The 27442-nt window shown below is 41.4% G+C and overlaps 2 protein-coding genes across 2 annotated transcripts in view; one reads left to right on the forward strand and one right to left on the reverse strand.

Moving 5' to 3' along the window:
- Positions 1-760: 760 nt before the first annotated feature.
- WRNIP1 (WRN helicase interacting protein 1) lies at positions 761-26262 on the reverse strand. Its single transcript, XM_069808969.1, has 7 exons — positions 25432-26262; positions 15596-15787; positions 14329-14573; positions 8159-8388; positions 2929-3084; positions 2031-2110; positions 761-1544 (listed from the first exon to the last, which is right to left on the reverse strand). Exons 1-7 carry the CDS (start codon positions 26245-26247, stop codon positions 1269-1271), a joined length of 1995 nt encoding a protein of 664 aa, XP_069665070.1. The 5' UTR covers positions 26248-26262; the 3' UTR covers positions 761-1268.
- Positions 24748-27442, forward strand: part of MYLK4 (myosin light chain kinase family member 4) — a 73617-nt gene continuing 70922 nt past the window's right edge. Inside the window, exons 1-2 of the mRNA XM_069808805.1 lie at positions 24748-24761; positions 25362-25997. Coding sequence (XP_069664906.1) covers positions 24748-24761; positions 25362-25997 — 650 coding nt within the window. The remainder of the gene's footprint in view (positions 24762-25361; positions 25998-27442) is intronic.

Consider the following 27442-nt stretch of genomic DNA (forward strand, 5'->3'; position numbering starts at 1 on the left):
GCACTGCACTACTGTGTCACTGGTACTTTTCAGCCAAGACAGACATCCATCACTGGTGGCCAGTTTACTCCACGGCACTTTGACAAGTGTGGACAGTTGCCCCAGTGGCTGCTCAGCATTTCAGTAATGAAAATCTTCTTCGCTAATTATCTGCTGTAATTCTAGCCAAACACAGTCCTCTTCTGCTACCCAACTGCTAGTTAGCACAGTCATACAAGTCATACATGGTTTTAGCAGTTGCTGGCTTTTCAGCACACTGGACCGCTGCACACTTAAGGAGGATTGAGGAGAAGAAAAACAATCAGCACTTAAGCGAAGGAATGTTGTCAACATCAGGGGCACTGCCATGACCATGTTCTGCTGTTGACTGAACATTTCAGTAAGCAATCTTGGATGTGGATATGTTTTCAGTAGGAAGAGGAAGCCAAACTTTCTATTATAAAAGCAGTAAGTCAATTTGTGTATCTCAGCCTTCCAATTCAAAGCTAATGGAATTCCTGAAGCACAACTGGAAATGCATGAGCGTGTTTCAGTACCAGTAGTCTCCTTTCCAAAAGCACTTCCCAAAAGATTATCACACAATAAAAATCTTAAGTGATACAAGTTCAAAACCTAACATAATTCAGCTATTTTCATGACTATTCTGCTTCCAAAATTATTTAAACTTGGTCTGGAAAGTAGGGATGATAAAGTTAAAGGAACCTCAAACTTTCAAAACCACACCGCTGTCCTAAGTATATTTAAACAAATGCATAGACACTATTTTTAACAACTTTATTGGTTTAATAAATGTTGTTGTACAAAATTAGCCTCTGGAACATCATAAATGCAAGAATTACACTGTAATTATATTTTGTTTACCATATTTTAGCAGGGGGGTACAATTTACTATTTTTCCAGAAAATAAACATTCTCAAAATCTGAAATAGATATTGATTTTAAAAAGCAGCACAGTAATATTCCTTGTCTCACAGCAAGAGCCAGAAATACAAGTCTTTCATTGTTTCTCCACTTCATTTGAACCAGAGGGCGACACCACTATACTGATAAAGCTTATTTTTTTAATTTCTATACTGCCTAAACTGCAATTCTTTACAAAACACCTTCAGAATAACAGTAGCAAAACCAGAAGGATAAGAAAGTATCTGAAAGGCTCAGTGGCTTAATACTTTCAACCACAGTAACAGGTGGCTGAAACTATAAGGGCAATTTCCATCCCAGTACAAATACACGAGTCATAAAATCAAAACCCATTCAGAGCAAGGCCATCACGTTTTTCGTTCCTTGAAGAAGTCTGTTCCTTTCAACTCTTCTGGTAGATAGTCCTGGTCTACAGGTTCCTTGTACATGGGGTTGTATTTATAGCCTTTACCATAGCCCAAGTTCTTCATGAGCCTCGTTGGGGCATTTCTCAGGTGCAGTGGAACAGGGGGCAGAGGTCCTGTGTGCATTCTCAGACATTCTTTAACATTGTTATATGCCCTGTATACCTCTATAGACTTTGGTGCTCTGGCAAAATAAACTACACATTGTGCTAGAATGACCTGGAAAGAAGAAAAGGGAGAATGCTAAATGACTTTTAAGCTCTTTGGGAAAAGGTCTGTTATTCAGGTTGTTTATATAGTTTGACAGGGATTATGTTTTTAAACTGACCTCTGCCTGCTGCTGCAATATGAATATTATTATTTTACAGCAACACAATTCTTCATGATTTTCACTACTAGGAAAGAATAGCTAATTTAGAACATCAGAATATATTACTTTATTTATAACAGAGAAAAAAAATGGACAGAGCAAAATTATGTTAGTTCACATACCACATTTTAACAACAAATATGCAGGGAATTTATTTCAAACTACAGCATCTATTTAAGAGCTACAATGGTCTCTTACTTGTCAGAGAAGGGGCATGCTGAATGAACAAGTAACTACATTTGTCTTGTCCTTGCAATTTCTGTTTCTTCTTGTAATTACAACTAGGTTTTACAATTTGCAGTACTTTCAAATCAGTGAATTAATGAAGCCTTTACCTCACATTCTGGCATTCCAATAAAGTGACAGCCTTGATAAGCAGCAACTGCTTGTGTTAAAGCCAGAGGATCTGCCAGCCCTACAAAAAGGGATCAGATAAAAGCTGGTTAAAGTCAGTTTACTTTAGTTACGGTCTCTTTTTTTTCCTTCTTTCTTTTTTTTAACCCTCCTGTGAGAAGGAAGGTTATCCATGCACATTTCAAAGTTGCTTCCTCAGATTTTGGAACTTCTGGTACAATACTTCACTGTACATAAGATGTACTCCATCCATCAACAGCCTTCCTCCTCCTGTCCTGCCCCCAAAAAGAAAGGTCTAAATCACAGGTATGATTTACAGTCTGAATTTGTTGCCACACGGTGGCAGCCTGAGCAGTAGCTGCCAGTGTATGATTTGCTTACTTTTTGGAAGTGAGAAAGAAATAAGGAAATATTGCTATAGAGACATAGCTTCCCCAGATCTTATAACTCTTCACCCATCATGTATGTGCTAAAAGTGTTGCTGCATCTGTTACTTTGGGTACATCAATCAAGATGTCTTACAACTAGGGAGCCGGCTATCAAGTCTGAAATTTGCAAGTCAGGGTAGGCATTCACCTTCCACAGTCATTAAAAAACCAGACATCCCTGAAATATGTATTTTTGGTCATACAAGTTTACTGGTGACCTACAATCACCAGACTTTAAAAGAATCCATATTAATACACTGCCAAAACCTGACCTTAAAAAACTTTGTTTCTCCTGCAATAGGTAATCATCACAATGACACCACATGTAGGTCTCTATCTGCATATACAAAGTTTTTGTTGGATGTGGAACATTTCAGGATTTTGTACCTATTTTGTATGGCAGATCTTCATTCAACATAATATTCCAACATGAAATACTGCAAATACTGACCTATATCTTCACTTGCAAACCTCACCAGCCTTCTCGCCACGTAGAGTGGATCCTCACCACCTTCAAGCATTCGAGCAAGCCAGTAAAGGGAAGCGTTTTCATCTGAGCCTCTCATAGACTTATGCAGGGCAGAGATGCAATTGTAATGTTCTTCTCCTATTTAGGATGGGGGAGAAGAGATACACAAAGCTGTCAGGAGAAAATTAAGTGAAATGCATTTAAGGGAACAGAATATATTTTACTAGATCACAGCAGGTAAACATAACCTGCTTTTTCAAGTTCTTTTTATGTATACGTGATTATGGTGTTCTTTAATGTTTTCAACACCTTCGTGCTTCGCCACATGGATCATTCCACTAACTACATAAGCATAACTAAGCAAATGCAGATGAAAAGGAGGGTGTTTTTTTTTTTTAAACATTGCAAGGCAAACAATTTGGTTTTGGTACCCTAATGACCTTTCCTTCGAAAGAAAAAAAAATACAGATATTTTAAGCAGTTAGGAAGAAGACTATATAAATATCTCCTAACTGACAAAGAGTAAAGCATGAAGGCATACAAACCACTGACCATTGCTTTTGGACACAAACACAGCTCTGAGAAGACAATGGAACAATCTGAGAAATCCAGTACTATACACTAGTGATATTTTAGAAAAAGAAATTTCACATCAACTAAAACTTGAAAACAAAGTGTCCAGTATTTCAAACACGAGTTTGCTGTATTATAAAGGGAAAAAAAGGAAATGTTGCTGTGGATGTACAATGATGGCACATTACACATCTGGAGGAAACAGGATTGCAGCACACAACCTTGGCAAACCCCTAAGAAATGCCGAGTTCAGTTGTGGACACCTGCACTGCTGGAAGGGTCCTGAAAACTGTAAGCAGCTGAAACAAACAAAAAAACCCCCCATAACCCCCCCCCCCCAAAATGCCCGACTACTAAATAAGCAGTGTGAAGACTGAATGAATTGCAGGAAAATTTTTTTAAACATTAAAGTTTAATGTAATATTAGATATGGACTCCAAGGAGAACACAGATCTTTTAGAGCTACAGTTAAAAAAAGATGGTCAACATTACAAACACTGAATGACACCCTTCCTGCTTACAATTCTTCTCTGTGCAGCTGGTTTTGATTCATATGCATTTCTTTTAATCAAACTTGTAAGGTATTTTGCTGCAATATTGTTAGACTTTCCACACAATCTGCTTTTTTTTAATTTTTTAAAGTGCCTAGCATTCCTTGGCTCACAGCTAGCTGTGTATTACAAAGGCAACTGGCTGCATGCACAGCCATCTGTTAATATTTCTCTTCTTCCTATGGCTAAAAGGATTTACAGCCTGAGGGCCATATCAGAACACATCACTGTCACTTGTAGGCCCTGCAAAATAAAAGGCCGCATGCATGAGTTTGAAAACCAAAGCCCCCATACCACTGCAATTGCTCCTTTCAAACCCAGCAAGACCTCCACCTCCCATGTCAGAAACTGAGTCCATCTTCTGCCTTGCTGCTCATGCTGGAGTGCAGTTCTGTGGGGAATTCAACACACGCGCTGCCGGCATACGCAGGCCGGCAGACAGCTATTTTTGCTAGCGCTCCACACAAAGAGCCCTGTGGTATGCAGTCATCACTCGTGCCAACACAAACAGCATGTCCGTGCTCTGTCATAACACTTGAGTTAGTAGCAATAAACCCAAACAGCTGAACTCGCATCATCCTCTTGGAAGAGGCGTCTCTTGGTCTCTTACAAGTAAGGAAGACAGCCTTTAAATATCTCCAGAGGTTGCACTCGCCCAGATTTTTTTGCTGAAGTGCTTTATACACTGTTTGAGCTACTGTAAAGTGTCATACTTGGGGATACCAGCTGAAAAGGCAAAGGAATCCAGCGCATAGGTTGGGACTACAGATACATACCTGCAGGGGACTTCAGAGTACGCAGACTGAGAAAAGGGACAGTTCTCTCCTTTTATCTCCTTCCTCACAAAGTTAATGTTGGTGACTGTGTCATCAACATAATGACAATACACCAGACTTGGACTTCTTCAGAAAAACTGTGCAGTTGTACTTTAAATGCAGTTTCACACATTGGACAAAGAGATTTTGTGTTTCTTTTTAAAAAATATACAGTTTATATATATTCTATGTGAGATACCAGAAGTAGTTAAAAAAAAAAAAGTCAGAGAAAATTTTTTATAAACCTTTATTTATTAGTTCTCTCGGGCTGATTAGCCAACATATAGATTTTGGCCTTACCAATTCAGTTGACAGACACATGCCAACTTATCTATCACTGCTGTTCTGTATCCTGGATGCCTCTTGAAATCAAAACTCTAAAGAGCTTTTGGCATCAAAATACATTTGCTCTGTGCAGTTCCCACAAAGGCAAATACCTTTCCGAAGAGAAACAAGATACTACACAAGAGACTTTGTGGAGGACAGGATTTTCTAGTGTCTAATGTATACAGATACATAAATCTTGTTGATTTATGCCCTTAAATTGCTTTACGCGCTCATGAAGAGTCTTCCAGCTAATTTAAGAGTTGATTTATCTAAAGTCTTATTGGTAGAAGACAGGGAAAAGGCCTCATTCACTGACCATAATTAGTATCTAGACTTCTTAAGCAACCCTATTTATAAGGTAGCAGGCAAAAGTAAAAACATAGTCCCCATCGCACATTATTATAGCCAAAGGTAAACATCAACTGCTCATTGATAAAGGGCAGAAGAAAGCCTTTGAAGAAAGACTGGAGCAACAGCATGGATAAAGACTTCTCATTCCGGTCCAGCAGAAAACAATAAAGCTGGCAAAAAACATTATGGTGTGAGATACCTTCTCTTTCCTCCTCCACAGAAGAGGAAGGAACAACCATGTTCCAGATTACAGAACAAATTAACTTCAGCTTAACACATTCCCAGTCTTCACCACAACTGAATGTATGTTACCACATAGATAGTGAGACAAAATCCTGCAATTATTCTGAAATTTATCTTTGGTATTTGCTATTAAATCAGTGTTAGCAGAGAGACACAATATATTAAGAGGAAGAAGAGACAATACAACTCTATGTTAAAAAATCTATTAGCTGTCCATCTGCAGTTAAACTTTAATTTGGTTGCTGCATCATTTTCTCCAAAAATCAGAATTTAAAAAACTGCAATTAAAAGCTAAAGTATGACTAAATAGTTTGTTTCCCCTCACACTGCAAGGGCTGCAGGTGGTTGTTGTCAGTGAAATTTGACTAGAGCTGTTTCTTTGTCCTTCCAGCTAAAATGCATGGAATATCTGCACAAAGATCTTGTCTTTACATGTCTGCACACAGATCAGACCAATAGCCTAACAACTAGATTATGAATAATTTCCTTCCTAGACTACTTGGTGAAAGTACATAAAGGAATGCCCAACTAGATATATATTTGGCAAATTTTGCAGAAGGTGACCAAAAATAAATAATTATGTAAACCCAAAATTCGATATTTACACAACTCTGAACATTAATCAAGTATTTGGCACTTTCTATACGAACACACTACACTCAAATGTATGCTGCTGCTAGCATGACTAGACAGCATCATGTCCTTCCACTTTATAAGGCTGAAGAACTTTATATTAGAGCACTGTAGATTCCACCACCACAACTGTGATTCAAAAAGTATTAGCTAAAACATGCTACAAAAATATCTTTATTTATATAGTAGCCTCTATCCAGAAGCCCTTTGTACATAAAAGGACAAACAGCTATCTCTACCATGGAGAAAAGTGGTCAACCAAGACACAGACTACTCCACAGAATACAGAAATTTTTTAAAGGCATGTACTCAGGCAACCTGCTACTGTGACAATATCTGTGGCAGGCTCTTTGGCATTCATACAATCAAGAAAAACAGAATCTTCACCGCTCTCAGCCCTCTCTGAAAATCTCTTCTCAAACAAAATGCCCTACACAGAACTCAAGGATTTCTGTCATGGAGAAGGGGCTGACACATGCCACCTAGACTTGATGCAAGCCTCAGGAAGAGGCACTCTGTGCCATCTTTAACAGAGCAAGTAGGCATAGAAGGGGTGGGAGCAATGGACACAGCCAAGAGTTCTGTGTGACAGTGGCCACAAGGCGACAGCAAACACACAAGGGACCTAAATGGCATAAGAGACTCACATCAGTAAACTGGTCAGATTTTCCACTTCCTCCTAATCATGATTTCTTCCTGCCATAGATACTATAAAATTTGTCTTCTCCCTCCCCCTACCTACTCTCTACTTCTCAGCTACCATCATATCAATATCTGCCCAGCTCACTTTTTCCTGACAATGAGCCACCATTTCCTCTTTGTAGCAAGAAGGCTGCAAGCAGGCATATATGTTACAACCAACCTCGAAAAATCTCTCATCACAGGTTTTGAGTAGTGACAGGTAATTGAGCGTATCAGATAACAGTGGCAAAACAAAACAACAACAACAAAAAAATCAATCTGTTCCCTAAATACTGCTTGGCATAATCATTTGATACTATACTGCACACTGATTCAAGTATTGCTGAAGAACTAGCATATGTGTTCAAGGGGATTCACCAAATCCTAATATTCATGCTCTGATTTTTAACCCTCTCAGATAAAATGGCATAGTGGGCAACTATTGCGATGATTAACATTGCCAAGTCACAAATTTAGCAAGAGTGGTTATCACATTAGGAAGCCTTAAATGCAATTAGATTTAGGTGACCTGCCCCAAGCAAGCTACAAAATTCATTACCTTAATAAGCAACTCTAAAAATAAAGCAAACTGCTCAAGTTTTCACATAACATATTGTTGTGAATGTGAGCACTTCCAAGACTTTCAAAGGAGTAGAAATGCAATGGAAGATTTCCAACCCTCCAAGAACAAATCTCCTCATCAAATTAATTCTCCCTCTTCACATTGCAACCCTTTTAGAAGACAATATTCTAATAACATTAAAAAAACAAGTAATTTCACCATGCAACTGTTTGTAGGGCAGCAAATATGTCTTTTAGCTAACCTGTGCTTCCTAAGCAGTAAGAGGAAGCCCTGTTTAGAAGGAATTTCCAGGTGAGCCTGCTACACTGTAAAGGAAAAGTAATTTTGAGGCCAAATTTCGGTACAACCACTGTTTCACAAGAGCAGCTAGTATGAAAGGGGGAGAAGAAACAGAAATTATAGTGGCTATCAGGTCTTGAGAATGCTGCATCTCAGAAACTGTATCAGGTACTCACCTGCTCGGTCATACAGGATGTGAGATCGCTGTAGCCCTTCCTTTACATGCTCTTCTGTTATCACAATGCCATCTGCAGAACCACCTTTAGTAATATTCAAAGGAGTAGTCTTGCCCGCTGCTAATCTGGCCTGAACTGCTAACTGGAGTCCGTTCAGTCCAGTCCTTGCATCACCGTCGCAAAGGTAGGCTAGGGTATTTAGAGCTTTCTCCTCTATGAGCACCGGGAATCTGCAACAGAATAACCATACACTGTTAGCCCCCAGCACGCTCCTCTCCTTGCATATTCTGCTAGAGACGGCATTTCTTTACAAAAGCTGTTGCGAGGCAGCTGGGTTTAAGTTTTGTTCTTAACTCATTCTGTTATGATTAAGCATTGCAGAGCCTGGGAGAACACTGTGGGACTCCACCCTTCTTCCTCCTGTCCCAATGCATGTTAAACACAATTGCACATGAAAAAGGTAAGGCAGGAGCTCTCATCTATTTAAACCCCTTATTTTCCCTCATCTCATTAAGTTCAATAGAAACTAGGGTTAGGGTTTTGCCAGAGCACAGTTCTGGCACAGCTAGTTGAACTTTACAAGGTTTTACTCCATCAGCATTTCATAGCTAGCACTTCAAACTCCTTGTTGGAAGGACACTGAAAAGGTTGGAAGCTATACAAATGCATGTGAGAGAATATAGTGACGTATAAAGTAATTAGCATAAGGCTTGAACTAACTACCAACAACGACAGCTGCTATCAGGTGTTCTTTAAAAAGCAACAATTGGAAGGACTGTTTACATTGTAAAGCATATATGCATCCCACATTCTTTTTTTTAAATGGTAACAGGTATTACAACTTAGTCACTGGGGTACAAAAAAATACCTTACTAGAACCAAAAGGCATCCCAGTGCAAGCAAGTCACTGTTTTTGCTATCTACTACTCTTAAGTGTGTGCCAGGACTATATGAACACAGGAAAAAGGCCAAATTCCAGTGAACACACAATCTAAATGAACAACGTGGGAAGAGTTGAGAAATGCAGCAGCAGGTGAAGGATCTCCTGAGATCTCATAGCGTGTCTATGAAAAATCTGGGAAAGTCCTCAAGCTCTTTCTCCAACTTCTCATCTGCTGGGCTGCGGTCCCTACTGTTGGGGCACATGCAAACCAACATGCCTCTGCACATTTCACACGCATACTGTTGAGGATTTGACCCTCAAACTTCAGTTATGTAGACAAGGTAACGGCTAAGGTGTTTGCCAGGCAGCGGGTACAATTGATTTGATTTGGAAACAGCAGCTAGCGGAGTTAAAGCATGGCATTGAGTAATGGCCCTAACTTAGCCATTTCTAGTAACTGGACTGAAAATCAAGAGTGACATGTATCAGCAGGGATTAATGTACAAAGCTTGGCACGAGAGGCAATTTCTTATGAAGCCCCTGTGTGCCAAATAATTAAAGATTCACAACAGCCCTGCACTTCATTCACCAGAAAGATTTATTGCTGTCATTAGCAGTGGTGCACAAAAAGGCAACGCCAGGGTTCCCAGACACATGTATCCACTAATCTTCATTATATGCTTCCTCTATCTCCTTGCAAAGCAACTTTGCACTTGTCACACAAAAGAAAGAGACAGTACGTGCTGGAAAAACTTCAACAGTCAGTATTTGAGCCCTCTCATGCCCACAGGTAAGAGGGAAAAACTTGTAGAGCTGCAATCTTAATCCACACCACTTCAAGGGAAGGCTGACAAATGTCTTCTAGGGGCATAACCCATGCTGCAGAGTAGGCAGCAGGAATCACATCTTGTGGGAAAAATAAATCTATCTATATACACATATGCATTTCGTCACATTTTTATTCCCATCTCCTTATTTCTCATGTATTTGATAAAGCTAGGAAAAAAAATTAACACATGCACACAGTCACACTCCAGAATAACCACACTTTCTCCAAGGTGTTTCAAACACCATCTTTGTGTTTGGACGGGGAAGCAGAAGAATATAATAGCACAGGGATTTATTCAGTCAAGTATCTCATGCATCAAATTCCTTTAAAATCAGGGAGCAATGTTCACCCCTCAGCACCACATACAGATTTTTCTATATGCAATGAAAGAAGCCACTAAAGAAAGCAAAAGCTATTTTTAAAAACCCAGCAGGCACTACACACAGACATCCTGCTGCTAATACCTCCATCAACGAGGAACAAAAACAATATGCTGCACACTGAGCAAAGACTTTGGACACACCAGCAGGGCAGACTGAAGGGAAGGTTTCACCTGCAAGGACTAAGCTCTTTACCTGCTGTTTGCAGAGAACACCACCATGAGCTTGAGGCCTCCTCACACTGATACTCACAACAGCACTCAGCAACTGCAAGTGGAGGGGAAGCATTGAGAGCACTAAAAAGCAGGTCCTACACTTGCAAGAAGTTAAGGACAGTCTGTCCCAAACAAAGTTGAGGCCTCAGAGCATGTTTGCCATTTATTTGCTAATTAGAAGCTGGGCAAGAAAGCTTAGTTGTATTCCCATCTCTTCTTCTCTTCCCTTTTCACTATAGGACTCCAAGTGCCCTGTTGACTCAACACAAGTAATTAGTATTACAGGAATTGAAACAAATATGCACAAGGAAGTATGGAAAATCTAGTTACAAGCAAAGGTCTTGGATTTTACCATGGAAGTGGACAAGTTACAACATATTGGTAATGGAAATTCTGCTCCAAATAATGTATTATGTATTAGGCTGATCCAGTTCATGTCTACAACAATAGCACGACATATAGGACATGATAAAGAACAAGAATAAATGGAGAAAATTTCCACATACAAGCTGTTTGCACAGCATATTGATGAGAATCACTGATTGGAAATAACATAATGCTTCCCTACTCCATAATCTTAGCTCCATTCACACTCAGTATTTCAAAATAACAACTGAATTCAGTTATTCTGAACAGAAAATGTTTGTTGGTTTTTGTTTTTGTTTTTTTTTTTTTTTTTTATGATTTAACTTCACTGGGAAGGAGCCTAACTTGACCATTATTCCAATACCTTGACTTCCAAAAGACACTCACTGTATTTTACATTTTTAAGCCCATCCTGTCTTCAGAAGCTCAGTGCCCTACACCCTTCCACTTAACACAACTTCTGCACACCCTAGAACTGCAAGGCAGAGCAACTCCCATGCTTTCTGATCTCTTCCCAAGCTCCTGATCTTCTTGCAGATGGGCAATCTCGTATTTTTTTCACTCTCCAAAATTAACACTGAACACCCACTGGATGCCAATGCTCAATGTTGGTACCTTGTAACTGATGGTACTTGGAGACAAAAACATAAACAAGCCCCAGGACCCATCACTCACTGAGCTGAAGGTGATATACTAGCTTAAGGAATGGAAAACTACCACTACAGGATAATAAATCCTTCTTCCAATTCCTCCTTATCTCCACACGGTCAAGACAGTTTGTGCCAAGAACCAACCTGAAACGTATGATGAACTACCCATGAAACCTGTCCAACACCGCAGTGTTTGATCCAAGAGGGTTTGATGACAAGAGAGTCTAAGCGATATTAGAGAGTAAATATAAGGAAGTCCAAGCAAGGAGAACCTGTATGATGAAAGATTTAAATATAATTGAGCAGAACATGAGATAAAGTACCCATTGCTTCTTTCACATATAAATCAATACTTTCTTACTTTCTCAGTGCAATTATTGTCACTACATTCACTCCTTGACAGACTGCAACACTTTTACAGGCAAATACAGTTCTTCACCTGAAATACTGCAGTACGGTATATATTGCTCACCGCCTTACAGCATTGTCTTTGAATGTCGCCTCACCTCCCAGCAACTCCATTTCCTGCAAGGAAATTGGATGGATGTTCCAAAAAGGGAATAATTTTTGAAAAGGTATTGAACACTGAAGACCCAAAGGAAGCCCATCTTCAACATTGTCATTGACGTACCAGTGAATTCAAAACCTGTCAGTACTTCTAATAGAGCCCCTAACAATCTGAACTGCATGATGTCTGGGCTTGCCAACAGGAAACTGGGGATCCTTTCATTTCCCTCAGCTGTGCACCTTCTGTGCTATCTAACTTCAAATACATTAATCCACCATCCAGTTTACTGTCTGACTTCAGAGATACCACTCTGAAAGCAGTACTTGAATGATAAAAATAAAAAGCCAAGAAAAGGAGAATTTGATTTCCTCCATCACTTACACAGTATGAGTGTAGCGTATCAGTATACACCTGGAACAGTTTGTGCCATTACTGAGACAGCATAAACTGCAGAAAGCACAAGCAAAGTCTCAGTAATATAAAGCAACTTTAGCATTGACTTCTCCTTACTTTTTTTCTTCATGAATATGTTTCTTCCTTTCATATTCCCCCATCTTTTAGCTTAATTTACTGCAGGCTTTAACGGGCACAATTTGATGGCAGTAAAGTTGATGAAAATGTAACACAAAGCACATCTTATCCTAAAAAAATCCAGTAACTAATATAAAAACTGTCAAAAAAGCTTTATGAGCCTGATGATACAACAAAGAAAAAGATACCAAAGTAGGTAACACCTCCTGCTAGTTCTAAAAACGAAATGGTATGGACAGTGAAGCAAGAAAAAGGAATTAACAAGGAGACCAAAACTGGAACCACAGGAAGGAACAGGATGAATTATAAAAACCCAAACTCATCAGCAACAAGATGTATCAACTACAGACCAGAAGATAGCAGCAGGAAAGACAAGAAAGATTTAACACACAACTGCACCAAACACTCCTAAATTCTGAATCCCATTTTTATTTTTAAATGCTTGGCTCCCATGTTGGCCATTGGAGTGGGGCCCTCTCTCTCCATGGATAGCCTTCTGAAACTGTACTAGTCTCTCAGTCTGCCTGCCAGACTTCTTTCAGTTTGATGAAGCACCACACCGTGCTGTTTAAATCATCAGCTAACGGAAGGTTACAGATACGGAGAGTCTAGAGAAACCCAAACCCAAACAACTGCAGCTGAAACTATGCCTTGTACTTTAATCCCGAACAGAAAGGAAAGTCTCCAAACCCCAGTCAGGGTGTAGCCACAACCACAGCTGTGCCATTACGTTAAGGCTGACATGCAGTACTGCCCTTTTCTAAAATTCACATTACTACAGTATGTAAAAGCTACAAGTGAGTAAACCATGAGGCAGGGTACCCTAAAAATAAAAAGGGAACAGCTTTCCTTCCCTGCCCTGACCTCAGCGTTCAGGTTAGCAATTCTTAGTGCTTACATTTGGTGACAAAGCTAAAGGACAAAGTGGATTCCCTCTCATTTATTTCATACGGAGTGCCTGCCCAATTATCACCATGTCAATACACTGTAAATTACTAGGAGTACAGGCAAGCTTCAACATGAAGGAAGCGTAGTAAGTTGCAGAAAGTTGTAGAAAGTAGCGCAGTACCAAGCATTATTCTTATTTGCCAGCTAGCCATTTCAGAAGTCAGATAACATCCCTTATGGACAAATCTGGACCTTGTTTTTTCCAAAACTCTCCCAAATGTTTAACGTGACTATCTGGCTTGGACAACAAGGAGCAGAGAAAAACAAAGTCTCTCTTAAAACAATCTGTTAACACCTCACAGCAACAGCCCCCTCTTGCCACAGCATACCATAAAACATATCACAGCACCTATCCTGCAACTAAAGAACAGTAGTATCCCCCCTGATCTTATGTAAAAAAATTTCTCAGAAAACAAACTTTTGTCAAGCACTTCCAAATTAATTTAGGAGGGGATGCCCCATCCACCACTTAATGGTAACATGATGCTTTTACAACCAGTAGCAAGAAGTAACACACATTAGAACATGACAAAGACCCAGTTACAGGCTTCCACAGAAAATCCTCAGCAGCAGAACAGATTTAAATATCCTGGGAGGGTGAATCAGGAACTACAGATCCAAGTATAAAACTCTCTCCTAATCCAGATGGTGAGATTATGTTTTGGATGGAGAGACAGTGCTTTGAATTCTCTCTCTCCTGTCACCCCCCACCCCTGCCATATGCTGCCACTTCTTTTCTTTACTATCAGAAGTGGCTAGGGTTTCTATTCCCACCCCCCAACTGCTTCATTCTCTCCCTGGCAGGCAGTCAATTCCTCGGGCTGCGTGCGTTAATACCCTGCAGCCCATAAAGTACTCACTCCGAGCTCTCGCTGCTGCTGCCAGTCGCAGAGCTGCTGTGCTGGTCGCTCTGGCCCAAAACCTGGACCCCTAAGAACCTGACGGCCCGCATCAGAATCGCCTCCATTGCTTCAACTGAGAGCTTCTCTAGGACGATCACCCGGCACCGGCTCAGAAGAGCAGCGTTGACTTGGAAGGAAGGGTTTTCTGTGGTTGCTCCTATCAGGGTCACTGTCCCACACTCGACGTGAGGAAGGAAAGTGTCCTGAGGATGGGAGGGAAGCAGAAAAAGCTGATCTCGATCAACGACAACCCGAAACATCCCATGTGAGTAGGCTATATTTTTTGTGTCTTGTGAGTCTTTGGGTTCCCTGTTGATATGACAAATAACCTCACTGACAAGGCAGCTCATTTGCTCAGCTATCTAAATGATTTAATTTCATGCACACGGAACGTTATGGGCTGTTCACCTTAACTCATGCTTGCACTGAGAATTACCCTACCAGCTGAAAAGAAAGTGTCAAAAATCTGCAAATTTGTAGTTTATTTATGTGACTTTGGTTTATATCATGAAAATGCCTTATCAAATATAATAAACACTGAGGCTACTTCTAAATACTCTTCGAATCAACCTTTAGGGCTACAATTCCCTACATAATCCTATAGGATGGCTCAGAAAACTATAGGAAGATTGCAGCATGGTTCCATACAAAAACTGTAACTTGTAGTACAGAATTCAATCTTTCCATGGCATGACTAAAACTTATACCTAGGAAAGGAAAAAGAAAAAAACTACCCAAGTGATGGTTGCAGCAATGTGTTATCGCAAAGTACCATGCCATGCCTTATTTTTCTCTTTTCTCGCAGAGAAGAGGGGATAACATTAAACTTACCCTCACCCTAGGCACATTTACATTCCAGACCTTTTTAAAGGTAATGCAGAATGCTACCCCCCAGGATGGAGGCTGAAATGAAGATGTGTGCAGCAAACATTACTAACATGACTTTGCAGAAAGAAAATATCAGAAAAACATCATATAAAGCCCAGCATGTTAGTCAACTATAAATATAGCCCAGCCTTTTATTTAAGTCTTTGAATCACAATAATTAAACATTGACTGGAAGTTAGTTATGGAATTTAATTTTTATGTTTCTCCCTAATTCACCTACTAAAAACATTAACATTAAAATCAAAAGCTGAAAGTAAGCTATCACCTTAAGGCAAAGTGGGAAATTTTACAGAAGTGCTGGCAAAGGCTTTTTTCAAAAAGCAATGTAGTACAACACCTGCTGAGATTTATTGAAACGATGGATCTCGTCAATAAAGAGAATGGTTTTTCTCTTGAAGAGTCTTTTTTCACTCTGGGCTTGGCTGATGACATCTCGAACATCATTTGTCTTGGCACTTGTGGCAGACAGTGTCACAAACCTCGTGCCATTCTTTTTGCTGCTGTTGGCTATGATGTGTGCCAGTGTAGTCTGAAACAGCAATAGGAGAAAGCTTTGTAAAAATCATTTTGGACCCAGAAAGTACTAATTTGAAGAAAATATGTAAAGAACAAAGCTATATATTCTGGACATAGGGACAGTGTTGACAGTTTATAGAGTAAGGTATTTTAGTTCATGCTTTTCCAGCACACAGAAGACTTAAAAACTGCCTGCAGGAGGTACCTGCCAATTCCACCACTGCATTTCTATTGCCTGCACTTTTACATACCAGACCTATTCAGTATCAATACTGAAAAGGCTAGCAATGACAGCTGTCTCCTTTACCATGGAAAAAGAACTTTTCACCAAATACATTCCTGTCACCAAATATGGGCTGACTGCAACTTGCTGTGCAGTTATTTTCTAGAGTATGTTAATGGATAAAGAGCTGGACTACCCCAAGATATCTGCAGAATAGTTTACAGTGCAACCACATTTAAGAAATAAAAAGCTACAATGTTGTTAATTAAAGCCTGTTCTATTTCCAGTGCACATAAAAATGAAATTAGATCAGACAGCAGTTCTCTACAAAAGCATGATAATGTTAGTACTGAAAGATTTTACATATACTTAAGAAAATGTAACTCTCTAAATCTAAATAGTCAACAGTAATCAAATGCTGGCCCAGAGAAGTAAAAGGCAGCTGACTGAACAAACTGTTGGCTGGTTTTAGCGAGCAACTATGTTGCTCTTCTTTCCTTATAGACAACTCCTTCAAATCCGAATTTATTTGTAGGGAATTTCACTGAGCCTGCCAAAGCACACAAGCAACCTCCAGTACTACATCCCAGACAGATTTACTACACCTGAACACATCACAGGCATAATTTTCAGACTTTCCTTCACAACCCTTAGTAAAGGCAGGTGTATCCGCATGTCCCAAGCTGAGTGTATGTCTATTTGAAAATACAGCTTGAGAAAAAGAGGTGATTCTCCCATTGAGCTCACTCTTCTATTAAAGAAGGAGCCCAAGGAAACCGAAGAGCCTCAGCAGATGAGGAGTGGGACAGGTGCCAACAAAACTGCTTCAGAAGATATTCCAAGTACTGAGGTTAAGGCAGCAGGTGCTGCCAACCTGATCCTCTTGCAGGGAGCCTGCAGAAGCAACCACCTACCACATAGCTACCAGTGCGGTTGCAGCACTGCTCTGTCTCTTTAATGGATCTCCTCATCCCTGAAATGGCAACCAGCCCAAGATAGGAAAGGGGAGGCTAAGCGGGAGGATGTATCACTATTTATTCTTGCTTTAGCTTTAGTAAGGGCTTCCTGATTGTCTTCAGAAGAGGTGTCATTTCACACCCTGATACAAGACTCCCATCATCCCATGTCAGATCCTCTCTCACCCCCTGGAGCTCAAAGCAGCAGCCCCTCCCCTCTTTGTATCACTGCAGAAGACAAGACTGGAAAGACATGCTGGAAAGTGCTTGCAGCAAAGACTACAAAAATCAGAAATATCTGGAAAACCAAAAGCGAAACTATCTTTGAAACTAAGCTAACAAAATAAAACCAAAGTTGGTGTTTCCTTACAAAAGGGCCTTGATTCATAATGTACCTTCAGAGGATGTACTCATGCCTAAAAAAAAAAAACAACCAAAAAAAATAATCACTGAATGCATGGAAGCCCCCAATACATCAAATGTGTGGATGAAAAAGGAAGAATGTACCTCTTCCTTCTCTAAAATTGGCAGGGGGGAATCAAGTGGACATTCTTCTTGTAGCTCTACTTGAACTGGTAGCTTATACTGCACCCTGGCCCTCAATCACCAGGTCACAGATAGTTTTGTTGTTTAAAAAAAACAGAACAGTAAGGAATTATTTTTAAACACATGCACAGGAGTTCATATTTCTACCCCTAATTTACGAAAAAAAATTACAAAGAGATTTGTTTGAAAGGTACCATTAGACCAAGAATCTATGTGAAAAATGCTGCACAGCTCTCAACCAGCATGTACCTCTTCCGCTCTGCCTACTTCTGAGTCAACAAAGGTTGTAGTAAGAATAACATACATTGCCTTTCAAAAGCAGTACTTGACATGGACAGGCATGTTCGTGGCCTCTTCCTTCTGTTCTGCACAATCATTTAGCAAGTCAAACTGCCCACCACATACAGGACAAACTTTCTCTGTTCCTCTGAAAGCCTGTTATTTCCCATGAGCTCAATTTTTTTTTTTTTTTTTTTTTTTTTTTTTTACACTTTTTTCTCCTACCATCTCAAGCAAAAGTCAGTAACATGCTACACTGTTTTCTCCCTCTTTGTTACTATCAGGTTACAACCCAGGGAACATATAACGCAGTGGAGACTTAACTTTAGCAGGGTAGCTCATGTTTGAAGGCACTAGCACTGCAACTAGTATGCTAAACCCCTAGCTTCTCTCACTAAATTCAGCGGCAATGTATTTGAGGGATAAGAAGAGAATTAAAAATCCAATATGGAATAAGGCAGAAGAAAACACACTGAATATCCTTCATCATCTGAAATTTTGAAGTAGGTTTGATTGTTACATTAGAAAAAAAGTCTTTTAAAATAGTGACACTGACATTGCAATTTCATATGAATGAATACATCCATATCGGAACCAGCATAACAAGCAGGAAGTGGGAATCTGAACAAGTTAATATTCTGCTCCTTTTATTATACAGGTGTTTCTTCTTTAGATCATGTTTTTTCCTTATGGGGAAGAGCAGAAGTATTGTTTCCTGTAAACTAACTGGTATTTATATCAATGAGAATAGGAGTGATCCTACAAACTAACCTTTTGCTAACTTCACTAAAAATGACACCTTACAAAGCTCACAGCATGATATCCTTGCCCCTTCCAGAAATCATTCTCAGTTCTCTTCCATTATCCCACCAAACTGTCCAAATTCACACTTATCTCAAGTTTTATGCTGAAAATTGCAAGACCTTACTGACTTATCTGTTTAGACAGGCTAAAAAAGTGCTATTGTAAGGAGCTGTTCTGAAACATGGAAACATATCTACCAAGAAACTCATGAACCATTACTCACCAATGAATAACACTTTCAACTTAAGCCTGTGGTCAGTTATTTCCAGATCCATTACACACAGAACAAACACTTAACTACCGAAACTCTGCTCCACCATCCTGCAAATTTCTTCATGTCAGTCCAAATGAGAATATCCTTTCCCAGAGGCTGCAATCATCCGAGACTTACAAAAACCCACCAACCAACCAAAAAATCACCCAAACAAGCCCACTCCCAGCAACTATGCTATCAGTTCTTCCAGGCTTTCATACAAGTTATGGATGAAATAAAAGTAACCCACAGAGTGTGCTTGCCTCCACATACCTCTCACTGTCAGAGCAGATAAGTCAATCACATTTGCTGTTTTGGTTAGTTAGATGTTTGTACTAGAAGACAAGAATTTTCTGTATATACGCAAGTTTCCTTGACTGGGCAACTCTGAGTATAACCTATTTTCCTGTTCTCTGTGCTGCCACTAGTCAATGCGGCCTCACACCCATGGCTGGAAGAAAACAGTAAAAAGCAAGTACAAATTAAGCCTGTCCTATTGATGCTGATGTTCAATGACTAACATTACTCGCTTAGAAGTAACGCAGTCTTTTCATTTTTGCACATCTTTACCAGGCCATTAAACGATGCCCACTGCATTAGCTCACTAAAGGCCCCTCCAGGAATAGAGTGGTACTGCCTAGCTCTCTTCAGAAAGTGGAACTGAAAAATTTGGGAAGAGATTAGCATATATGGTCAGGTCATAGCCAAGAAGACTCCAGTCAAGAAGTTGATTGTGAAACCTAAGGTCATTCTTACCTCACTCTTGTGGAAGATCAGGTAGACCTTGTTTAGGGATCTGCCTATGGTCGCCTGTTCATGGAGACTTTCCTTATTGATTCTTAAATTGCATAAATTTAGCAAAACAGCCATTGTAGATGTCAGTCACAGAAAACACATGGTCTCTCAGGTTACATCTATACTGTGTTCAGCAGTTATGTTCTGTACACCTTGCAGGAGCTCTCTGACAGCTCACAGTCATCCTGTTCCAGTCTCACAACCCTTTTCATCTCTCACAGCCTTTTCATGAGGAGTCAACATTCATGCTACACTTATAGGAACACAGCGGTGCAAGAGCTCTCCTTGCACCTGAATGGGCCCTTCCAACATACATACTTCTTGCAACAAGTCTGGAAGGTTATATGGTCTGCTAGACCATGTTTAAGTGACCAAAGCAGATCTGGCACAGATCTGCACTGCTGTATAGACTGCAGCGCAGCATGGATTATTCCTGAGCAGGGATAATCTAGTTGGCATCTAGGCTTCCCCATCAAGTGACTTTGCTGCTTTGTTCCAGAGCAAACCATGGTGTGAATTATGTCTGTGGCAGGGATGACAAAAAACTGACAGCCTAGTGCAAAACACAAGCCCAACTTGCTAGCTACACCTATAGACTTGCAGGGTCTAAACTATGTTATCAGAGTTCTGAATTGGCATCCTGTGTTTTTCTCCTGCCCTCTGACTATAACTTTCCCTGTATTTTTGCCTCTTCCTTTATTCTGGCCAGGATTTCCGTACCTTTACTTACATGGTGTTGCCATCAACAGCCTCTCCTTACCCTCAACGCTCCCTTTGAGGGCAGCAGGGCCATACTGTGGTTGACAAGCAGTCAGGAAAGGCCACGCTCTGTTTCACTGCCTTGAGTGAGACACCAACAGTGCCAGCATCCTTGGATCCCAGCCAGGGGAGCAGTTGCCTGGGATGTAGCTTAAGAAGCTGGGGTCTGTCCTAGCCAACACTGCTGAGCTGACCCCAAGCTACCACACTGTGTCACAGGAGATAAGCCAGGCTGTGTCTAAAGGAAACTGGCAGGATAGCAGATGAACGTGGCCCAGGGACACTGTCTATAAACACAATCAAAAGTGGCAGCAGTTGGCATTTATATAAGGGCAGATGCTATTCTTGCCCATCTTGTTTGGTTCCTCATACCCCAAATAGCCTACTGTGAGACTACTGGAGGAGTAAGGTGTCACTAAACAACAGCCACAGCATGTGTTACAGCACTTCCAGAATCCAAGTCCAACCAAACATAAACAGATGCAAGGTCATTGCATAATATTTACTGAAATGGTGTGCCTCCATTTGCTGCATCCAGATTTGTCTCCTTATATTCCAACTGCTTTACAAATACAATTGTATCTTCTCTTCCAGTTTCCTCTTCCTAGAGAGCTACCCTAAGTTATTTCTGATTTAGACTGGGATAAGCAAAACCAAGCACACTGTACTTGAAGACTTCTCCCAGGCAACTGCAAAGACAAACCAATTTTTCAGAGTTGTTCTGGACTTTCACTCTACGCTACTGTGAAATCATGCATTTTCAGTTAAAAATCTAATGGTAATCAATCAGAAGAACTTGTTACTTCAAATGGTTCAAATCAGGCCCCAAGCAGTATGAATAAGAGAACATGAAATATACTCAAGTAATCAAACAGCCATTTAGGTAATCACTTGAATTAGTAAATGGAAAATGATGGAGCGAAGGGATGATAAATACGCAGGGAGCAAAATATGTAACTTGGACTTGCTGTCTGCGTTTCAATGTCTTATATAGCAAAGTCTTGAATAAAAACAAAGAAAAGAAATACAAGGGAGTCCTAGAAATAAATACAAACTCAATGGAGATTTGATAGAAACTTCAAAGACCACTTACTGGGGTTTTTAATTTTATGCATTCATATCAACACAGCATATTTTACCTTAGTACTACATTGCAGATATGGACCCCAGACTCACATGCGTGAGTGTTCTCTGTCTTATCTTTTGTAGGGAGCAGGTTCCAGACACTTGCTGCCTACATTTTTCCTTGTTAAGCAACAAACGTAAGAGGGAATGTTTACCGTATTTAAATACAGAATGTTCAGGTTTATAAGGCTTAAACCATATCTGTGGCAGCAAAATTATTCAGTGCTCAAGTTACGCTGTGTCCCCCTGCTAACTCTTTACTAAAATTGGTGCTCCATGGCAGACAAGCAAAAATCTAAATCCCTGCATTAAGGTGTCATAAATCACAGTATGGCTACTCGGATTACACTAGGATTCATACAGGCTTTTAAAAATTTGCATAGTCAGGATGAACAAGCTAACTGTTCCTAAGTTAATAACCATGGCATTTCTTTGAGGCAGTGTTTCTTCCTTTGGCCTGCGTCTGGTCAGTTTCTTAGAAGCAGAAAATATGTTTGTGTGTTCAACACTTAATAGTGACAAAAGTAAAAACAAAAACAGAGTCAAAGCCTTTTCACCTAGAGTACCTTGGCTTTCTAAGAAATCAGGATGACAAAAGTACAAAGCTCATGCTCCCTTAAAATAAGAAGACTCAATACAGATGGAAACTCAGAAAAACATAAACTCACAACAGAAGTACCCTGATTTTGCCTTTTCAATTTTGATTGTGCTTCCTTGAATATTCAAGTGCAGCTGAGGCTGAAGTCAACTTGGGCAAAGCAGTACAAAGCACATGTATTTTTACTCATGTACCTAGCTTTATTACTTTCATGATAAAAGTTCTCCAAAAGTACTCTTGACCTACAATATGAAATACTGCATTTATAGCAGTTTAATAGCCAAGATTATTCTCTTCTTGCTTAGAAAAAGTCTGTTGTACTACTACTTCTCATAAATGTCCAGATTGATAAATAATACATAAACTACTTTGAAATTTGGCCCCAAGGATTAATTCTACCTCCAGTTGGGTTTTTTTGTTTGTTTTTACCTAGTCCTGCTCTACCCTTTTCAAAAGAAGTATCAGTTAGAGTAGCATTTGGCTGTAGAAACAGAAGAAAACATATATGGGCTGCAATAACCAGATTCCATAGGTAGCAGGAACATGAAGAGTTTTAAGGAGTCTATGACGATCTTACACAGCACTTCTGAATTTAGACCAACATATCTAATTATACTCCTATTCTAGCACCCACCCTCTAATCTAAGGCTATTTTCTTTGATGGGCAGAGCTTAGCATATGGGCTTGTTACATTTGAAGCTACATAACACATAATTATTTCTTAATATTTTTCCCACTGAAAAAGACTGTATTTAACAGACATTTTTGATTATCAGTCCAACCAGGTCCCGAGGCAGTGAGAATACTTATTTCTCCTTCACAAGATCTTTCACTAAGTTATATGATTCTTCTCATAAGAAGAGAAATAAGCTTCCTTTTCATCTGTCCATCCTCCTCCACCTGTTTCAGGTTACTTCCTTGTGAAATGTTTTCTTAGACATATTATATACATACAAGCCAAACAATAAGTGAACGAGGCAGGCAGGCAAACATAGACTTCTTTTTCCATCTTTAGGGAGACTTTTTTGCCTTGCATGTTAAATCTGTAAAGACAGGAATTTAATAAAAAATATCCAATTAAAGGGTAGAATTTTCAGCCATTTACCCGAGACAGACAATATGATTCATGGGGAAGAAGGTCTGAGATGAAACTATACTGTAGCACCATCCTAGAAATATTGATAAGCATGGGTGAAGGGAAAATTTCAACTTTTTGCAGTAGGAATTTCTCATTCAGCCAGTAATGGATGGCCCATCAAGAGGTAGCTGAAAGCATATAGCCTCAAAACTGTTTGCTGAGAAGGAATAACCTAGAAAGGAGATGAGCTACCCAACAGCTTAAGTACCTGAAGAAAGAAAATGTAACAGGTAAACTGTGGAACTGTTCCTTGATGGGGAAAAAGGCACAGTCTTGATGCAAGTCAGATGACTGATGAGCAGCAGAATTTAAACTCTGTGAGCAGCAAGCTTACTAAATACAACTCCACATAAGGCAAAAGGGTGAGGAAGATGGATCACAAGAAAGGAGAGTGAAAACTGTGTTACTACAGGCATGAAACAGATCACCCGTTATTCAAAGACGGTCTTAGTACCACAGAAGGTTCCTAAAGAAGACCTGAAACACAAGCGTAAGCTGTCACAAGGCCATGAAAAAGCATTTCCACAGCCAAAAAAAGGTGGGTTCATCAGATCACAACCCAAAGGCCACTGAACTAAGTTCTAATTTTCAGAGACTGTATGTAGCCTTTGCTCTCTTACCACTGTATTTGTAACAGCATTTTTTTTCCAAAGAAAACAGGCTTCAAGAAACAGCAAGCAGACACCATTGACACAGATAACAAGAAACCAAAGGCAGAAGAGTACGAATAAATATAGAAGCAGGCCCCTGAACATGTACTCGTTCAATAAGGTAGATTCCCATTTATTAAGGAATTCAATTCCACTTCTCTCTCTGGCCATCTTGCTTCAGTCAGCCCACCTCCCCTTTAATGAGTTCTTAGAAATAGCCCTTCTTTACCTCATCTCCTCTGAGAGCTCTCTCTCTTTCTGATATTACCTTGTTATTTTAAAGAAAGTGGCAGTTATTTAAGTTCACCAGCTGGTTCTTTTCAGGTGTATGTTATCTAGCCTAAACAACCTGGTACATCATTGATTACAGTATTCATCTATCAATTATTCTCATACCTGCTGCTTATTAACTGTGATTAACTGGCATTATTACTCAAATACCATTCACATGAAGTCTCTTTTTATCTTCAAGTAAGTATGCTAAGAGCAAGCTGCTGCTTTGTCCTTAACTGCTCTGCAAGCATTAATTCATTAATCATTATTTTCCCTATCCCAGATTTCCCACACATGCTCTCACACATAGCCAAGGTATCTATCTATATATAATATGCAAAACTTAGCACTGTGCACACATTAGACTGACAGAGATAACCATGTATTTTGCTTGCTTAGCTTCCCCTCTACTCCCTCCCCAATCCGAAATAGAGAGAAAAAGGACAAAATGAAGGCAAGATCTTTGAGTGCTCTCTCCTGACCACACCTGAGGCATTCATTTGGTCCTTCTCTCACTACAGCTGTGGATCCTTTCACTGCTGTGCTGTAATTACAGTGCTTTTTGGGATTCACCATGGTCTGCCCCTGGTATCTTAAAAGAGGCAGAACAAAGAACACGCAGCAGTCAGATCCTGTTAAGACCTATCGGTTTCAGAGTGTTTGTTTGGGTGAGTGCCTGGCACTGTGTGCCTGGCCACAACACTAGGTCCCTTCCACACCAGAGCTGCCTTCTGTCAGGGGCTAGAATTTGTGGGCTAAAGCAAACCCCACACTCGCAAACTGTGTTGTAGTAATCTGCTGGTATCCTAGGTATTTTTACAGATTCTGTTTTGTTGCTGTTTTTAAGCTTCTCAGCCATTACCTAAAACACAGGTGGTTTGGAGTTTACAAAATCTGAATTATCTGAAACCAACAGGGGCCTCTGTAACCAAAGTGCAAGCTGCAGGGCGTAGGGCTGGTGAGGGCGAACCACTTCTACTTTATTCAGGAGGCAGGTTATGTTTTTGTAATCTAAGTGAAAACGAGTGGGCATAAGCCAACATAAAAGCATTACTGAAGAACCCAAGAAGGCAGAGGAAACAGAGGGAGTTCGAAAATAAACAGGTCCTTCAGTTCATCAGCCTCGAAAGCCACGTGAAACCGAGAAGGAAGGGCCCGACCATCCACCCCCAGCTGCACGGTGTGAAGCTGTGGCTGGCCGCTAATCGCCGCCCCGCCGGGCCCGGGAGCGGCGGCGGGGCCCGGCGGCGCCACTCACCTTGCCGCAGCCCGGTGGCCCCCAGAGGATGAGCGAGGGGATTTCGTGGGACTCCAGCAGGGACCGCAGCAGGGTCTGCGCTCCCAGCACCCGCTCCTGCCCCACGTAATCCCCCAGCGTGTCCGGCCGCAGCTGCTCGGCCAGCGGCTTCCCCTCCAGCTTCCGCGCCAGGCTCGCCCCGCTGCCCGCCGCCGAGCCTCCGTCCTCCGGCTTCGCGGTGGCCTCCTCCCGCCCTGCCCCGCTCCTCCTGCCGGGGGCTCCCGGGCTCTGCCCGCCGCCGCGGCCCTTGTGGAAGAGGGAGAAGACGGGGGGGGCGGCGGCCGGGCGGGCCTCCTCCGGCTCCCCCGCCGCCTGGCTCCCCGGCGGGGCGGCGGCGAGGCGCGGCCGCTTGCAGGAGGGCGACGAGCCCGGCTCCGCCTCGCCTTCCTCGGCCTCCAAGCACCGGTCCAGGTGCGAGTTGATGTGCGCGGCCGGCAGCTCCCGCTGACACACGGGGCACTGCACCAGCGGCTCCTCCTCGGCGCCCTCCATCGGCTCCCGCCGCCGCCGGCGGCCCGTGAGGCGAGGTGAGCCCGGGACAGGAAGCGAGGCCGCCGGCACCTCGGTGCCCGCAGCCCTTCGGGAGCTGTAGTCCGCCCGGCCCCGCTCCCCGCCCCGGCAGCGGGGGGAGGCGGACGCCGTCGTCCCTCCCCGCAGGGAGCCTCGCCGGCTTCCAGGGGAGGAAAGGGACAGCGTCCCCACCGAGCCCTCAGCAGCCCTGGAGCCGCGGAGGCTTCCGGCAGGGGCGGGAAGGCCCCTGTGGGCAGGTACCAACATGGCGGCCTGAGGAGAGCCCACCTTCTGCTCCCGCGCTCCCAGGGCGTTGCGGGGCAAATGGCTCAGAGGCGGAGGGCCGTCCGCCCGTAGCTGTGCCTGTAAGCCGTCCTACTGTTTTTCCTACCTGGACATAAGATGTTGAAAAACCTGTCTGGGATGCGCAGTATCTCTGCGGTCTCCCAGGGCAGCGTAGGGTTGTCCCCGTCAGCTTTGTGGTGTGCGGGTTTCTGGCCGGCTCGCTGCCTCAGTGGGGTTGTGCAGCCGAGCCTGGGGAAGGGGTGGGAGAAGAGCAAGGCTGCACCGGCCCTGTTCAAATGGCCTGAAGTGCTGTGGACCTGCTTCGGGGTCACGCTGACCAGTATTGTCAAGGTCTGTGTATTTGGGGGTCCATTTGGTCATTCTTTGAAATACGTGACAACTTCATTCTCAGTTGAAGAGCTACCAATAAATTCTTTTTCTTTCTTTTTTTTTTTTTTAATAAAGAAAATACAGCTCTTGTATTATGCAGAATGCAGAGCAGGTTCTATTTGAAAGAAAAGCATAGTAAGTGGTACCATTAGCATCCTAATTTACCACCTGAACTTGACCCACTGGTAATTCTTTCCACATTACATCTTGTTTTCTTTCTTAAATTATATATTTAGGTTTAATTATATACCGTTACATAATCGTTCCCAGCTTGTAAAATTCAGGTCAGTCTAATGTCAAGATGTATTAGGAGGTAAACAAGTCAGGCTACTGGCTAATGGTACAAGTCCCCAGCCTTAAATTTTGAAAATGGCTGGTTTGCAAATGGCCAATGGGTCAGAAATAAAGTCTTTGTTTGAACTGAAGATGGAGGCCAAAGGACTGCGTTTTGAGCAAAGTGCTTTACGGCCCATCATGTAAACCTAGTTCTGGCTGAAGGGGTTATGATCTAAAAACAGATGGTGAAAGAAAAAGGGGTTGTTTGTGGGTTCTTTTTGGATGTTAACCTATTTGCCTGCCCATTTCTATTTCTAATCTGTTTCATAAACATTTACTGTGTTGTTTACATTTTTATTGTGCAAATTTTGTTACTTTATTGTTTATATTTTTACAGTGCAAATTGTTTATTTTCTGCTATTGGGCAGAAGAAGCAGTAGAACTGTAGGTATATACCTCCTGTGCATACAGCTAGGCAAGTTTCTGTGTTTTTATGATGTGTGTGTGGATT

Source organism: Haliaeetus albicilla, chromosome 21, assembly GCF_947461875.1.
Source record: "Haliaeetus albicilla chromosome 21, bHalAlb1.1, whole genome shotgun sequence".
In the NCBI taxonomy this organism is placed as follows: Eukaryota; Metazoa; Chordata; class Aves; order Accipitriformes; family Accipitridae; genus Haliaeetus; species Haliaeetus albicilla.